Source organism: Athene noctua, chromosome 2, assembly GCF_965140245.1.
Source record: "Athene noctua chromosome 2, bAthNoc1.hap1.1, whole genome shotgun sequence".
Taxonomy (NCBI): Eukaryota; Metazoa; Chordata; class Aves; order Strigiformes; family Strigidae; genus Athene; species Athene noctua.
Window position 1 is genome coordinate 141,476,028 of NC_134038.1, and position 18,077 is coordinate 141,494,104.

Below are 18,077 nucleotides of genomic sequence, written 5' to 3' on the forward strand. Positions count from 1 at the left end.
AATTCCAGGGAAAAAAAGACGTTTAGAATGAGTGATAGTTCTGAGCTTTCCATGATTTATACCAGCATTTGTGCAGTAAGAGTAGAGCACCTAAGCAAAGATTCAGGCTCTCAGATCACAGGTTTTATAGCATGAAGCCTAACTAAAAGCTAAATTTCCTTTTCTACCATAACTGATGATGTCACACTGTGGGACATGGATAAGGAAGAGTTCACAAGAAGCTAACACACCCCTGCTAGGTCTTCCCTAAATCAGCATCTTGCATAATGCTATAAGCCACATGCACATTCAGTCAATGTTACTGCAGAGGCCACAGATTTTAAGTTAAATCATTCCAAGAGATTAAAAACCACATCTACCCAAAACTGTGTTTAAATAAAGTTTGTACTAGCAAAGTTTACCAAGGTTTCCTTAATCACTAAAGGATAAGGCTGAATGCTGTTATGATCTTAGCAAACTCTGACCTATGCAAACACGCACAGAGGAAAAATGCAGAAAAGCATGTCCTCTGTGGAAGTTCAACATGACTGCATAGGTCCTCCACAAACTGCCTGAAATACCAGTACCAGTACGACTGGCATGCCCTGGTGATCTCTCCCTCTGTTGTACTTCTTTATAATCAGTTATCCAGTTTGCTGCTGTAGTTGTAATTGCAAATGTCAAATAACAGTTACTGAACTACTTGCACTATGACAGCAAAAGCTGTAGCTCAATCAGTTGAAAAAGCTGTCCAGAATAATCCCCTTCCTGACTGCCTTTATTCAAAAATGTATTCCCACAAGAGAATACACTGGAAGGTTTTCAGACCACAAGTGCCTGATGCATGGCATTGGAAAGTGGCCTTTCTACTCCAATGGCATTTTTAGTTAATTCTTACAAATTAACAGAAACGCATTGAGTTGCAAAACTGTCATGTGCAAATTATTCCTTCAAGAAAAAAAACCCTCAAATCATGTAGTTCTTAATCCAGCATATAATTGAAATTACAGCATTGTCATATAATTGAATTTACAACATTCTGTCCATCATCCTGATAATTCTGATAGGACATTGCACTAGCATCCAGTGTTCAGTGATCATTTGAAAAGTCTATATACACAATGGGAACTGAACAAGCTGATCCGCTTGTCAGTTTGACTTTTCACTTTGTAAAAGTAATGGAGCAGAGCAACGCTCTCAGGATAATAAAAAAAACTATGTAGAATAGTTTGCCCTTCAGAGGGCATCATTATTCAAGCTAAACTTGGATTCTAAGCAAGGATTCTAAGAACATTCAGAGAATGCTCTTTTTTTGGGATTCTGATAACATGGAGGAAGAAATGTTTAACCAGAGCAGGTTGCATCCTTGTTTTTCAGTGAGTAACTCTGAAGTAGATTATGGAGTTAGGAATCTACATTTTCTTCTTTAATTCCAGGTCCCACAGCTCTTACCTGATCATTCTCAAGAAGAGATCGTGCCCATTCATGTGCCTTGTACAATTCATGCCTGCGATCAGGTTTCTCCTGGAATCGAGGTATCTTTTTAGCAGGATCATCATTGCCAAAAGAAGGAGACTGTACTTTTGGTACTAATTTTACATCATCAACAAAAATAAAGGGTTTAAATATGGACCTGAAAGAAATGAGAATTACTGCTTGCAGTAATAAGAGAGATTTTATATATGTTATTGAAATGTTCACCAGAACAGCACAGGTAATTCATCTACACAAGGCATGGACTAGGTTAGAGAGTTGATACTGGTCACAAGGAAAATAAGTCTATGTGCTTTAAAAGAACTGGTTTGCCAATTACTGTAAAATTTTATTACCCCTTTTTACCTATAGGCTTGTTTGGTGTCCTTCATGCCAGTTCTGCCACTTCTTTAGAAGAGTAGCACTGTATTTTGCTCTCCAAGTTTTTTTTTTAAACAAATCTCAGCATTCAGCCTCACATCAGTTTTTCTCCTCTGTTCACACTGACATCTCTCCTTCTCCGAGGTTTGATTTTCATTAAAAATCACAATCAAACACTTTTCTGTCTGAGCAGAGATTACCTACCTTGCCCAATACCAGAGGATTTGGCATATAACCAGCAGCACTTTAGGATTTTATGTCAAGAGGGGGAAAAGACATAACTACCAATATTGTGACATTATTCAAACAGCTTCAACACTGAGTTTCAATCTAAACTCCAGAGACTGACAACAAAACCCCAGTGATCCAGGATCTTAATTCCCGAGAATGGGAGAGCAGTTATTGGCAAATGCATGGAGAAACTTCCTGCCTTCCCTTTAGATACACAACAAAATAGCACCCTGCATTCTACAGTGAAGAAGCTGCCAGAAGTGCAAGACTTCTGCAAGACATGATTAATAACCACTGACTGCATACAGTCAGCAGGTTCATTGCTGCTAACCTTTCCATCACCGTCATGAAGCCTTGCTGACTAAGAGTTTGTGACTCACTAGCTGCACTTAAAATAATGCTTTTTTAATGCATTAGAGTGTAAAATAAAGCAAGAAAGGCCTCTAAACAAGGATTTTACAGCTAGACTCTGCCTTTAAAAGGACAGAAATCCCACCAAAACAATTTGAATCCTTGCTCCTTTTAATCTCAAAGGATTTGCATGAAGAGAAGTTTTGGCAAGCAAGCTCAAAACTTCTTACTTAACTCTGAAGGTTTGAGTTGCTTAATGCAAAGTGGGTGGAAAGTGTCTTTCGCACAGATGACTTCTGTAGCACTCAGTAGCACCTAATGCTTACTACCACTCTCCTTTTAGGAACGACTGTCAGTGGTTCAAGGGCACCATTTTCTTCTCACCCATAGCCTCTTTACTTCAAATGCAAGTGGCAGATCTCCTGAATAGCAAGTGGTTTAATTTAATTTCTGTGAATCCCAGGTGGATTTTGTTTAAAACACAAGATAATTTATTAGTTCTTTAACGATCTGGTCCATGAGTTCCCTTACCTCCTCTGCTGCTTTCAACTAGAGAAGACAACATTTAAACCACCTGGAAATTGTCCCTCCAATAAAAAAAAAACTTCAGATACATGGACTTGTAGATGTTTTGCTCTGTTAACATTTTGATGTCATATACCTAGAGTAGCCTTTTTGCTAGTTAGACACTTTTTTTCAGTTTTGCACTCAGTTCAAGAGAGAAGTGACTGAAAAGGTCCACAAGCTCATCATCTCAGCAAAAACCCACTGGAAAGCAACTATCGTGGAGTAGTAAATAGTTCCTGGCTCCTCCCTAAACTGCATTTACTCTAGAAGCTCCAAATTTAGGCAAAGTTCCAGATCTGGTCTTTCAGGCAGTGGCGTCCATTTAGAATTGAGCAAGATGCAGTTCAGTAACACAGGCCTGTCAGACTGCACACCAACAACTGCTGATTGCATTTCTGGTTAGAACATGCTCTTGAAGCAGGTACCAATTTGGGTAGCAGGGGGTTTTTAATATCTTTTAACCCATCATCTGCTCTGCACCCAAGGAACCCCAGTGCTGTGGCTTACCTTGAAGGGTCTGGTGTGCCAGTGAAGTAATGAACACAGGGAAAACTAGGGTCCTGAGGCAGAACAGACACTATGCTAGCTGTAGTAAGGAAAGATTCAGAGTCCACACAGACACCACTATCCTTGTCACGCAGCACATCAATCATAGCCTGTGCAGAAACATCACCTATAGGAAGGGAGGAAAAAAGAAAAGAAAAATTGCTGAGTGAACAATGGCTTGAGTCCCAGGGAAGAAATTTAGCCTGAATGGGCTTTGGCCTAATATGATCAGTGTCACAACATGGGCATGTCACCGGAACGAACCTGCCTAACTAGTAAAAGAGAACAGTAAGAAGCATTAAATAGACATTACAATATCTAGGTAGGGAGAAATATCGTTAAATAATATTTTTCAGGAAGAAGGCCATCACGTCTGTAATATTGCTTTAGCAACCACTGTGAACAGACTACTTTCATAAACAGCCATTTTCCTCTAAGAAGCTACTTCTACCCAAGCTCAGGCAAAACGGGCACACCCTGATCTCCCACTTCTCATCTATTTCCATTTCAGTCAAAATTTTGAAACATCATCCCGCATTCACAGGATCTTACAGCAGCAGACCTAGACACTGAGATTTTTCTCCAAACCACTACTTACAAGAATACCATGTTCTCATTCTATTTCCTGTGTCTTATCACAGCTTTCTCGCCACAGCACCTCCATGTTTTCTTGCATTACCCACTTGGCAGGAAAGGCTTCTTCCCCATCCACTTAAATCCTGCACTGACTCAATCCTTCCATGCACAGGTGCCTCAATACACTAGGAGACACAGAATGACCCAGCAGTCTGCAAGATTTGCAGCCACAGCCATCTGTCCTCAGGTTTTTTAGTGCTATAATCCAGCTTTATTAAGACCTTTTACCTATGGTCCTTCAGAATTGCATGGTTTGTGTCTGCCTCAGACACAAACCATGCTCCATGTAATTAATTCTATAGCCTTAGCAAGAACTCTGCATTGCAATAAATATTTCACCTAAACACTTCTTGCCATTTGACAACATGTGAAAATGCTAACAATCTAGTAAATTCACCTCTGTAGTGAAGAGCTTTTTATAAAAAGATAATTTGTACCATTTTTCACACATGAAAGACCAGATATATGCCATGCAATGCTGCAGGCTGGTCATCTCAGAGCTATTTTGACCAGCTGCAATGAACTTAAGTTACTAATAAATTTTGGTCCGGAAATAAACCCTTTCTTTGACTGAAAGGAATTGGCACGTTGTCTGTTCTGGTAACTTTGTTGTGCTTGACAATGAAAAAGGGACTTCCGTTTGCAACTGACTAACATTACTCTTCCTTAAACTATGATCTTAATTCCTTCCTCAACAGCCTAAGCAAACCTCCCAAAATGTAGAATCCACTAAGCTCAAGCCGTCATATGTGAAGCCATTTTTTTTAAATACTATTATTTCATTATTAGGTAGGACCACTATAATTACACCAAAGCACAAATGTAGTGGCACATGATGCACAACAGAACAGCAGTGAAGAAAGTTATTTTGTAATTGCAATCCTGTTTTAAAACCTTAAACTTGAGGGGGACATTAAGGGTTTCATCCTAAATTGTGGCAAGTTTAGCAGTCTTCAGCCCTGGTCTTCCTTTCCACACGGTTTACATGTAGGGGTATTCTCCCTAGTCAACTGTAGTTCTGGACAGAATGCCTGGAAGGAGGCAATTATGACTAAAAATCCCACTTCACACACAGAAAGATGGTTCAACACTTACCACCTTGCTTTTCTAGGCTCTCCCTGCCAGAACAACAGGCTAAATGGTCATCAGCAAGGGAGAACACTTCAGAAAAATTGAAGTCTGAGTCTCCGTTCCACCAGCCTTGACTTCTCACGTAATTCCTTAGTTCAGGATGCTCAGCATCAATTTTTGTTGTTAATGAAAGCTGATTACAAATGCATTTAACTCCCTCTGTAGAAAGAGCCACACATTAAAAGAGAGCATTAATACAGTTTTTCTGGGAGAAGCTGGAAGAACAACGTCATTTCAGTTAGGAAACAAATTATACCATTGGTTAGGAGGTACACTTGGCATGACTGCATAACTACACAACTACACATACACAGAATTACTAGTCACTGCAGGTTGCAGAGCTCAAATCTCTGTGCCCTACTTAGATATCTACACTGCCTTGTAATTAATAATGAGTGGTATTTAGTCAGAACACCAGTTTCATAATCCGTACCTCACACATTCTGACCATGAAATAATAATAGTGGTCTCCAAATGCCAAAGGCACCTGCCTAATCCTTTCTCCAATGGTGTATTCCACTGCCACAACAAGGCTTGAGGTCTGACTTGATTTCAAAATATATTTCAGGAAAGCTGCATTTAGTTTAATGAACCCTCTCTGCCTCCCAAAACTGAAAATTTAATTTGGAAGATGTTTTTTAAAGTTTATCAATTGCTTTAAGCTTCCCAGCTGAAGAACAATTTTATTGTAAGCAGCAAGATAGGCGCTTAAATTAAACTTCATTTTTAATCTTAATTTTTAAAATGGCATAAGGTAAAAAAAGTGTAAGCAGCCTTTAAAGAATATGAAAGGGTTTTTTAATTAGCTTTTCTCAAAAATACTGCATTGCTTATATCTATATATCTACAGCATGACTAAAAGTGGCTGCTCAGATACTCCTCAGAGAGAATATAGTGTTGGAAGCCAGAGAAAGAGCTGAAGAAGTAAATCTGTAAACTAAAATAAAACCAGATTCTGGAATTTGGCACAAACTTTATTAAACAGAAACCAAAGCAGTATTTGTGAAAGTTATTAATACTGCCTTCCACAAAAGTAAGCTTGTTTTTGTAATACCTCATGCATGCAATTTAAATAATAACAACTTATAGTAGGAAGTTCTGTGCATCAGTCTGAAAAAAGTCTCTGTCATTCAATTCTGACTTACAGTAGGGTCACTGACAACTTGTTCTGATTCACACTTTCAAACATTATACCTTTCAGGGAATTTTCTTGAGTGATAGGAATATTTGTACTCATATCAAGCTAGGCAAGCCACTCCTTAAGAGCTCTTTAAATATTACATTTAGTAACTTGTGTAAAATAGTATTGCATGGTTCTGATCCCCCTCAAAAAATGAGAATTTATCAAGCAAATAAATTTTTCCACTCAGACTGAAGAACAGTAATAAGAAGGATTTTAAAGTGTTTATCCTTAAATTACTGTCAAAGAGTGGCTTGATAAATTCACTATAAGCTTTACAGAACTGCAGCAGTAATATTAGAGCAACTCTGAGGACAGTCAGAGAAAAAAATGCCTTCACACTGGGGAATGACGCATTTTCCCTGTTTTAGCAGCATTTGTGCATTCATTTGAAAGCTTAAGAGGCACGCTTATGGTTGCAAAAAAGAGCCCCCTGAATAAAGTGTGAAATATAGAGCTCTTATACAGCCAGCAGCCTTTCCCTCTGGCAGCCTTAGCAGGCTGCAGGAGATGGAAACTACTCATCTGCAGCTCACAGGGACCTCCTGAAGAGAAATGCGCCGGTAAAAATCAGAACAGAGCTGCAGTATCATTTCAGAAAGCTGAAAGCAGCCAATGAAGGCAATAGTTTATCTGCTGGGAAGAAGGACATGAAGGTTATGTGTTGCTGATGCAGCTAAAAAGGCAAAGTGAAAAACACTGTTCTTCAAATATCAGCCAGGTAGGTCAACAGAAGAAGGCAGGCTGTCACTGCATAATCCCAGGAACCTCAGGAGCCAGCTGCCTTCCAGAATCTGGATTTTATCAGGACAGCATTATCAGTCTTCCCTCCTCTATGTTTGGTATCTGTGCTAGAAGACTTCCTCCATCTTGCAGGTATCCTTAAAATGCAAACTTTGCTTGGGGAAACAGCATCCCTGCTAAAGTAAGCTGATTCATTTTTGATGGCATGAACTGACAGTAAGCCATCACACAATATTACACAGCCCAGTGTTACTTCTTTGCTTTGGTATTTTCAACAACATTAAACCTTCCTCCTCCTTTTCAATGAAGCAAAAATGAAGAGAATTGAACGGATCAGTCATAACATGGATGATAACAATCTTAAATGATCTGAGTTTTTAATGAATTAAAATGTGAGTAAATTTTTTAAATCCCTACTCTTATGAAAATAAAAATCTTTTCAAAGCTCAAAACAACTGAAAATAAATTAAATATATGCCTTAGACAATCATGTTATATTAAGGCAGCACATACTTGCCAGCAAAGTTTTAAATAAGTTCAGCCACCAAGCCAGTGAACTCTAGAAGTTAAGTTTGGCAGGTCTGGCTTCACACATACAGAAAAGGAAACCACCTACAAGTTCAAAGAGCAGAAAAGTATTGTTTTGCAGTATCAGGTAAGAAATGGGGATATGAGGAGACTATATCTATTGTGGTAAAGCAACCAGCAGCAGCCCCATTCAATTTACAACCTAACACAAGTTCTTTTCTCAAAGCTATCAATGCTCATCCTGCCCTCTTAACATTTTAGATTTTCAAGTAACAATTTGGGAATTAACTCTATTAAAAAGACATTTGGCATATTCCAAATAGTAAATAAATCTGGGAAAATACAACACTTTCCAAAGATAAAAATTTAAGCATTATGATTATTACATAGCTTATGTATACAGGTAACAATCTCCAGATTTACAGAAAATGCTGTTACATCAGCCAATACAAATCAACATTAACAAAAAAAAATAAGAGTAGTACAAATACAGAAGGTTAAAATTGATGATTTAATCAAACGCATAAATTAGTCACTTATTTAAACTCAATGGCTTTAAGACCATTTCTTCCAAAACAATTCTTTACAGTTATGTATAAGAAGAGAGGTTTGCTGAGAGTGATAAACTGACCTGTGATTTTTTCTGCTGCCCAGTACTTTCCAGAAGTTTCCAGTATCCAGGCTTCATTTCTGTCCACAATCAAAAATGCACTTTGGAAAGTATGGCATGAACTCCCATCTTCATAATAATTTCCACCTTGTCCATACTCTTCCAACAGAGCAACTATTACATCCAATGCTTCTTTAGCTGTTGCACCTCTTTCTAAGCCAAGTCTGTAAGAAAATGGTAAAACATATTCAGACAGACATGTAATGGTGAGGTCTCCATAAGCTATTCATTTTAAACATCAGCACCGACCTGGTTTTAAAATACCGAAGTGTCAGGTATGCCTAGTGTAAGAATTCTTGCTTTAATGAGCTACTAGAATTACAGGATGAGATATTAAATTATTTGCTTCAAGCAAATCATAAGCCTATCATAGCTCAGTTTTAGTTTTTAAAAAAAAAAAAAGAGTCCAGTTATCAACAAATGGTCTCAACTGCACTGTAAACATGCAATGCTCTATTTATCCCCCCCTCGGGCAGAAGAGATTTGAAGGACAATTTGCAAAGATCTTTTTAAAGTAACAGCTGTATGCAAGTTTACTTTTCTGTACAGAAGAGCAGGAAATTACAAATTAATAGTACCAGAGATCACAAAAAAGGGAAGTATTCAGTACTACAATCTCTCTACAACCTCTCTTTCCAAATGCTCCAATACTTGATTGGCCATAGAAGCTAGATGCATGTTATTCTTTGATGCATACTGCATGCTGTAGACAGAAGCATTTGTACACAGTGTTCCTGAAGAGGCTTCCCCAAAAAGACACCGAACAATTAAGGAACAGATATGGCTTTTGTCTGAACTAAGAGTAACCACATGTCTAAAAGAACATGATTTTAAAAGAAAGTTTGAGCAAAACAAGGGTATTTTAGGGAAAAGTAAACTGAGGCATAAGAATAGGTTTTACAAAGCTGTAGGGAATGACTGTATCCTGCCTTGAATAAATGGGATGAAATAATCCCTTGAGATAATTTACAGCCCTAAACAAGTCAACAATGAAAGCAGTAACCAGAAGAATCCAAATCAGACCTGCAAATGATTCCACTGGTTCCAAAATGCACTTACTAGTAATGAGGAAATGCAGTATTTCAAACAACAGCATATCCACGCCTCATTCCTTTGGGAGAATTATGTGGATCAGTCCAAAATTTCTGTTGGTTATGTCACCTTAATGTTCTCCACTGTGTTTATCTTTCTCTAATAGCTCTATGGACAAAATAATTTTGACAGATGGATAGTTTCAAGAAATTCACCTTTTTAAATTTAAGTACTATGTTAGCCCCTTTCATTTCCCTGGAAATCACATGACAAGAAACCACTACTCTGATTCTTTCCTGAAAACCACAGTACACAAATCAGATCCTGGTAACTTGAATACAAATTTGTTATCTAAATACTTTTCAATCTGATCTGCACTGGGCCTTCTTTATTAAATTGCTGGCCACTATTAGCCTTGGTTTAGGCTGAATTATTGAAAGCAGTGTTTTCATCTCTCTCAGCAGCATCTACTTATCACTTAATGACAAGGGAGAGCCAAATAAAATTTTAGGTCCTAACTAACAGTGACAATGTCTTCCCCATGATCTTCTTTCTTTGCATTTATAGTCTTTCCCTTTTGTCTTGTTTCTCTTACTAGCTGGAATTTGGTTTGTCTTGTTTGCATTTTTAGTCCCTATGCATTTATGTTATTCCTTCATTCTTTTCATCATGGTGCAATCACTTTTTCAGAGCAATACAGAGATACCAGTCTTAGCATATACCACATAAATCTTTTAAAAACCTGTCCAAAAGCATGTCTTATTTATTCCCTAAGAAAACTCAGAGACCTGTCTCTGCCACAGGTAAATGAATGGGCTGACTACTACCCTGGTGACCTTGTAGTCACTAGATTCAGTGACAAGCTGCTCCCTTCTCCCCAGTTTATGACCAACAGCATTAGGTTATAATTAGATCAAAACCTGCCAAGAGACATAACATTGCACTAAAACTTTTAATAAGGTCTTCCCTGAAATTTTCCTTCCGACATGGTTATAGTCTAGCTTTCTCTGTCAAAACTACAGCAGAGATTCAGGCTGAAGAAATATCTTTTAGATCACTTTTTTTGCAAATGGTTCCAATGTTACATTTACTTCCATTTAACAAGGGCCTAGGCTCTGCTTTTGTTTGGGTGCTCCTATCTGTCAATAACAAGAGACAGCAAAAAGAAAACAAACAAGAAAACCCACCCCACATAGCTCATCTCCACAAAACTGTAGGTCTTGCCAGTTATCTCAGCATCAGTGTCCTGGGTAACTACAGCATAACCCTCCCACTAAACATTTCATAGTACCCTTCAAAGCAAGCTGGAAGAAAAGTTTTAAGTAATTTCACCCCCAGATGAGAGCTTGAATTAGTCATTCAGAAAATTTCAGTGACTTCGTACAATCCACTGCCTCAGTACCTCCAATATGCTATCATAGCATATTATAACCTTGTCAAAACATTATCTTAAAACTTTCAGCTTCACATATCAGTTACAGATGCAGACTTCCCAAATTAAGTAACTAACATACATGATGAATACAAACTTTCAGCTTCACATGATGAGCTTCAACATGATGAATACAAACTTTCAGCTTCACATATCAGTTACAGATGCAGACTTCCCAAATTAAGTAACTAACATACATGATGATGACATTCTACTTTATCCAGTTTTGATGTCTCTAATGAAAGAAATTAGTAAACAAATTGATACCATTTTAAAGAGCATCCTTGACTCCCTGCCAAGATTGGCATCTCTGTGTAGCTCTGAAAAAATGATTGCATCAGCAATGAAAAGAATGAAGGAATAACACAAACACATCAGGATTAAAAATTAAGACAAAAATGCAAAAGGGTGTATTTTACAGATTTCTTCGTATATACCTTTTTTATGATAATATTGTCCTGTTCTAACTGTACCAGCAAAACAGTACACCATCTCTTCATATGAATGTACTTCCCTAAGTAAATGGGTGCTTTATAGAGGCAACCGTGCCTCAAAGAAAACCAAAACTGCAGCCACAATACGAAGAATATCTGAAGAAAACCCTGATAAGCTAAGCAATACTGGTGCAGCTATCAAAGACCAGCTTTTGAATAAATTCCTAGAACAGAAAAGCAGTGTTTCTTAGGAATTTGTGCTGGTTTCTCTCAATTTTTCTGTCTCTTGTGACTAGGTTCACATTCTCCATTTAGATAAACTGGCATGGGGACAAGCCTGCATGGAGTAGGACCGAGTTCTATCCCTCAAGTCAATCACACAGCCTTTATTCATTTCTTAAGAATTACTGTGCAGGGTTTGTGTGGTGGGGTTTTTGATAGCTGTGAAGGGGCTACAGCAGTGGCCCCTGTGAGAATCTTCTTGAAAGCTCCCCCGGCTCCAAGGCAGACCCACCTCTGGCCAAGGCCAAGCCAATTAGCAATGGTGGCTGCACCTCTGTGATAACAAGGGGAATCTGGGAGGGGGTTGGGGGACTTTTGAGGAAGAGTTACAAGAAGGACACCTATGTGACCACCAAGGTCAGTGGAAGGAAGGAGGACAAGGGGGGGGAGGTGTGCCAGAGAAGAGACTGCCCTGTATCCTGTGGTAAGATAGCAGGGCCGCCCCCCTGCCACCCATGGGTGTCACTGGAGAAGCAAAGATCAGCCTGCAGAGGACCCCACATGGAGCAGGCAGCTGCACCTGAACAAGGCCAGGACTCTGGGAAGAAGCAGCCCCCACTGTTGTAGTTCAGCCCTAGGACTGCAACTCACAGGGCTCACAAACAATGGAGCAGCATGGAAACGACCACAGCCTGTGGAAGAACTCATGCCTGAGACAGATCACGGAGGACTGTCTCCTGTGAGAGGGGAACCACATAGAGCAGGGGAACAATGCAGAGGAGTCCCCACAAAGAATAAGGAGCAGCGGACTGACTGAGTACCCTCCATAACTTTCCCCCCTCCTGGGAGAAGGAGGTAGAGATACCAGGAGCAGAGCTGAGCCCAGGAAGAAGGGAGGGGTGGAAGGGAAAGATGTTTTTAAGGTATGACAATGCTTCTTACTTGCCCACTCTGTTAAGTGTCATTGTTGTTAGTGTTTGAATTAAAGTGGATTTTTTTTCCTTCCCCTGTAAAGTCTGTCTTTTGTCCAGAACCATAATGGGTAAGTGACCCCTCTCCGGCTTTATCTCCATTCCCAAGCCTTCTCTTCATTTTTTCCTTCCCAGCACTGGAGGAGAAGGGGTGCGTGAATGGATGCATGGTGCTCAGTTGCTCTCTGGGCTCAAACCACGACAATTATTCATATGTTCTGACATGCTGTGACAAGCTATCAAGCTACAAACATGTAGGTGCCTGTCTTAATCCTCAGATACAGCAGTATACTATGTAACACACTGTTTTCAGTCATTAAACCAGCAGCCAATTACTAAACCATCTAAAAACTTCATCAAATACATCTTTACTGATGTCCATCATGATCTTTATTAAAAAAAAATGCTTTGTTTATGAGGTTGCAGGATGAATTTTCAATTTCCTGTTTCAACAACAAAACATGCTGAAGGATGCCTCTGGCCTGTTTAACGCCATGTGCTCTCACAACACCACCTTCAGCCTTTGCCATGTTGGCTGGATTTTATATCCTAACTGAAAAGTGACAATTCCAGATGGGTCAAAAGAGAGAGAGGTAGTCTCCCCTACAGAAAAAGAATAATCACTTTAAAAGAATGTAGAAACAAACTCTTAGGGGAGCCTGAGCATTCAAAGAAAATTTGATTCTACTATCTGGATGATATTCTGGGTTGACAACTCTTATGCCTACTCTGAAGAACATGTTTCAGGGTATAAAGTTTTTAGTTTCTTTTGCAAGCAGCTAGTCATACATGCACACACACACACAGTGTCAGTCTTCATCCTTCAGCTAAGATCTGACTCAGACGCAGGAGTCAAACATATACATAGGTGTGACAAAAATTTGGCCAGAGCTGTGCATTTCTTAATTAGGCTTTAAAACATTCCAGTTTATTTTATTCCAATAAATCCTAGGCAATAGTATTAGCCTGTTCTACAGATGGGTAAAGAGAGGCAGAGCTAGTGCCAGCTGCTTTGTCACAGCTTATATGATTGATTTCATACTTGATGGCTCTCTATTCTATGAGGTGAACCATAACAGGTAAGCTTAATGCAACTGGCCAAGTCTTCACAGTAAGAATCTCTTTGGCTGGAATAAGATGCAGATGGTAGTCTGGAACACATCTCTAATTCTCCTTGCCTGAAGCACTCTGTGTTCAAGCTACAGACAGTTTCTTCTGCAGATAAGAAGGAAAACAGGGAGGGTAATATCTACAGGACAGGTGGTGATCCCTCATAGTTTATGACCAGTTTCTCCTTATTTTGATATCTCCTGATTTGCTACTGTGGGTAAATCTAGAGCTGCTGGATGACATATAATATGAATGTTAAACAGTATTTTGAGACTGCAGGAACTGTGACCAAAATAAACAGAACTCTGCATTAAACCAATGGTTTGTTAAAGTTTCAAAAGGATAGTAGTAGGAGGGAAAAAATAAAAATGGAGCTTGGAAAGTCACCTAACATATCCCTTTTCTTGACAAAAGCTTGTCCTGTATTTACTTAAGAGAGCCCCCAAATCTATCCAGTCTCCCTTGATGCAATTAAACTCACTAGTCCTCCTAAGTACAGCTTTTCCACAGATTCCTTCAGTAATACAGAGTTTAGATAAAATACTAAGAGAAACACAACCCAGATTCCCTCATTATTTTCTCATTGGTCAGATTCTATGGATCTCTGATCATATTTCCCATTTCTGATGCATTCTCTCCTACTGGCTCGTATTCTTCTTGATTTATGATAGCTGGAACCAGATAACTGTATTTCTGCAGAGACATTGTTAAAGAACATTTACCACTGCAGTTTTAGGCAGCTATACACCTAACAACAACTTCTTCTAACCCATGCTTCCCAGCTTGCTTATGAGAATACCCTCTAAGGTTTTAACACGCTCTTAAAAGTCAAGGTATCTATTTCCTACCTTCTATCCATACAATTTTTTTAACTCATTACAGAAGTAGAATGGTGTGACAGGATTTTTCTTGACTAACAGTTATTATCACACATTTAGAAACTCCTTGATATTTAAGTAGGTTTTTTTCCCCTTCAGGAACTGAGGTTAAACTGGTCTATAACCACAATTCTTTTTAACTCTATTAAGTATAGCCACAACATTTAACATTTTCCAGTCATCCAGAAACTCTCCTATCTTTCACTAGTTCTCAAGAAAAATGAGAACTTGCCTGAGATTGGTTTGGTCTGCTCATTAAGTATCCTAAGGTCAAATGCCAGCAGGAACACTGGGTCTAACATTGATTTGCTTAAGTAAGCAGGTGGTGTTCTGTTCCATCTTTAACTAAATTGAGTCCATTTGCTCCCTTTCTCTTCGTAATACGTTTGCACCATTTTCTCTTGTTCTCTCATCTTCAGCTTTCTTCCCCCACACAACTCTCCCATAAATTCTCTTCACTACAAGATCAGCATGCAGGTTGAGACTTACAGTGCAGCACAAGCCTCTTAGGCAGACAGACTTCAATGAACAGACTTACAGAGTTTGTTTGCCAGAATTTAAATAAGGGCAATGGTTTGCATTGGAATGCATGGGCTGAAGGAAGACATAGTAGTTTGTTTATGCCTACAGTTGGCTACATGCCCAGGATAAGCTTTTAGGTCAGAGCAGGCTGTTGTAAAGTGGGGGAGAATGAAGGGCACACCAGCAATCTGATGTTACAAATTAGTAGGCAGTTCCTTACTAACAATGTGATCATTTCTCTTATCCTGTCAGAATAGCAACTGCTAGACTGTAGGGTAAGTAGACAAGGTAGGCTTAGTGAACCCACAATAGGCTGGTACATACTTGGTAGCCAAATTCAGATTCCAAGTGTTTTAAGTACTAACTCAGCTGCATCTGGGGCTCTGCCTAGAGAGGTCTCCCACTTATATTGTTTTAAAATCTCCTAATGCCAACAACACAAAGCTGTTACCTGGTATCATCATCAGCTAAACGTTTGATGTTTGAAAGGCTGGTCACAGCTCAGCAAGCCACCCACCTGACAAGATCCATTCCAAGCAAGGCTTCAGATTCAGAAGCTGGTTCTCTGGTTACCACGGCTTCATTAGCTACACAGACTCCATGCTCATTAGCTCCCATTTCTGCCCCCCAAAGCCAAGAGGGCCTGCTCAGCACAACAGCATGAGTCTTCGGCACCTGCTCAATCTCAATGTATGTGCACTGCAGAGAGAGCAGAAAGAAAAAAAGCAAAACAATTGCAAGCACTTTAAAGCTGTGTCTGAGTAACACAAACCTTCAACGTACAGACAGGACACACGTTATTTAAAAAAAAAAGCCGTCCTTGTCTTGTGTATGAGCGAAGAATTTTTTTAAACAACATTTAACTGTCATGTTTGAACATTTACATCCTTATATTGCAAAAGTCTGGGAAAATACATCTCTCTTCATAGTTGCAGAGAGTCAAGAGTCAAGCAGAACGCAAGTGCTAGAATCAGTTGAAAGCAGCAACAGACAAACTGTCCTGTTACTGTAAAGAAACACAGGTCATGTTTGTACATAGTAACAGCATCAAACCATTCTACCATCTCAACTAAGCGCAATCTCCAGTACTTTATTTAAGTACACTGTATAACAATGGTAACTGGACAAAGTACATTAGAAGGCTCCCCCCTCTCCCTTGCTGCCTCCCCTGCAGCTGCCCCCAGGAATGAGACTGCTGATACAAAGGAAAAAAAAAAAAAATCAAGACTTGAAAAGATTCAGTGGAATGCTTTGATAGTTACAGGAAGTAAAACACGGGCATTGTTTTTGCTTAAAACTGCTGTTTCTGCTATTTTAAATGGCCTACTGTAATCAGAGGTCTGAGAATGTATTCTGACAAGTGAAAAATACAGGGGAAAGCTGCAGAGAAGTCATTGAAACTGTAAGGAAAAAAGAAATTATGTTATCTTTCAAATATATTTACTTTTCCCTTGCTCTAGGACTTTAAAACAAGTACTGTTTTCCCAAACAGCATGGAAGAGAGCTTGAACCATCATTAGATCATTGGCTTCTAGAGGCCAAAGGAATGGGCTTTACATATTACTGCTGGGGTCCCATTAAGTTTTTCAAAGACCAAACTCTACAGAAGTTTCTTTTGAGGAAACTGAAGATGCCTGTGGTATTTATGAGACAGCTGCTAGTGTCCAGCATTCCTGTCATAAAACTTTCTTGCAGGAAGTAATATGCAACATTGTTCTGGAGGAATATTGGGTCAGACATATCAAAGCAAGCAGGATGAGCAGAATGGACTTGTGCACTGAAAGTTGTTTGCCATGAAAATAGATGCCCTGTCTACATTAAAAGCTAAAGCCAAAGGAACCAGTCCAAAATTATTAGCAGGGAGAAGCTATTTTTTTCCTAACCTGTCCTTCCCCCTCTAAGGACTAGACAGCATGATCATCTTCAGCCTCAAGTTTTAAGCAATGGTTTTTACAGTAATAGTTATTCTATCATGCAATTAAAATGTATAACAGACCATCTTTGATCAAAAATGGCATTTTTAGAGTCCTTCACTCTGACTATGCAAGGACACAAGAAATGAGCTTGCCACCTTCATCAGGAATTGTGTGTGAACAGGTCAAACTTATCTTTCTATAAAAGCAGAGAAATTACAGGTGAAATAAGAGGATGATTTCTCACAGAGGGCTCATGATTAAAAAAAAAAAAAAAAAAAGGATGGCCAGGGAACTCTCATTCTAAGGAATTAAAAATAGGGTAGGGACATGCTTCCCTTTTCCTTTCCGCTGTATGCTTAATTTTGATTTTTGGCTTATGCAGTAAGACCCCAGCAGGGACCTACCTGCTGCCTTTGTTGGAGAAACTCCCTATTATTTGAACAAGCTGATGGACCAAATTGCTTATCTAGTAATACACTATGATTTTGTAGAGGCAGATTCATCATCTACTGAGATGCAACGACCTCCAACACTGGCCAGGAGCTAAGACTGGACTAATATACTTTATACAGTTCACCCTTTGTTTCATTTTTTAATTTCTTATCAAGACATTTCTTATCAACATACCCCCTATTCCATTTGAGCTGTTAACAAGCAAATCTCATAGTCTGTGCAAATTTTTTTCAGAGCTTTAGGTCACTGCTGTTTGGATAAGCACTAATGCATGTGTGTGTGAGTGAACAGAGAATAACTGTATTTCCTGGATGTGCAAAGGAGATGCCACAGCAGGAAAAGAGGTTAGGCCAAGCACCTTCCCCCATTACATGTGAAGACATGACTGGAGCAGCTATCAGGAGCCAGGTCTGCAGCTCCAACCTCTGCACAGACCAAGTCTCGGCTCCCTACATCTCAAAGGTAGTCAGCTATCTGGAGTCATCCTGCAGAGCCATCCAGGGAATGAACCTTCTCAACTCCAGAGCAGAAAGCAAAAACCTAGATGCAGTGTGGAGGAGACTTCAGCACTCCATAAAGCCCCACTTGCATAGCGTTCTCTGGCTGGATAGCCCTATTATACAAGCTTGCTTACACTGACACTTTAACTTTCTAGAAAGAAAAATAATGAAAACACTCTGAAAAGTGATA

At 39.2% G+C, this 18,077-nt stretch overlaps 1 protein-coding gene across 1 annotated transcript in view; it reads right to left on the reverse strand.

Moving 5' to 3' along the window:
* SCRN1 (secernin 1) overlaps positions 1–18,077 on the reverse strand; it is a 40,472-nt gene that overhangs the window by 2,595 nt on the left and 19,800 nt on the right. Inside the window, exons 3-7 of the mRNA XM_074900469.1 lie at positions 15,536–15,717; positions 8,379–8,581; positions 5,260–5,454; positions 3,490–3,655; positions 1,432–1,612 (exon numbers count right to left, since the gene is read on the reverse strand). Of these exons, the coding sequence (XP_074756570.1) occupies positions 1,432–1,612; positions 3,490–3,655; positions 5,260–5,454; positions 8,379–8,581; positions 15,536–15,717 (927 nt within the window). The remainder of the gene's footprint in view (positions 1–1,431; positions 1,613–3,489; positions 3,656–5,259; positions 5,455–8,378; positions 8,582–15,535; positions 15,718–18,077) is intronic.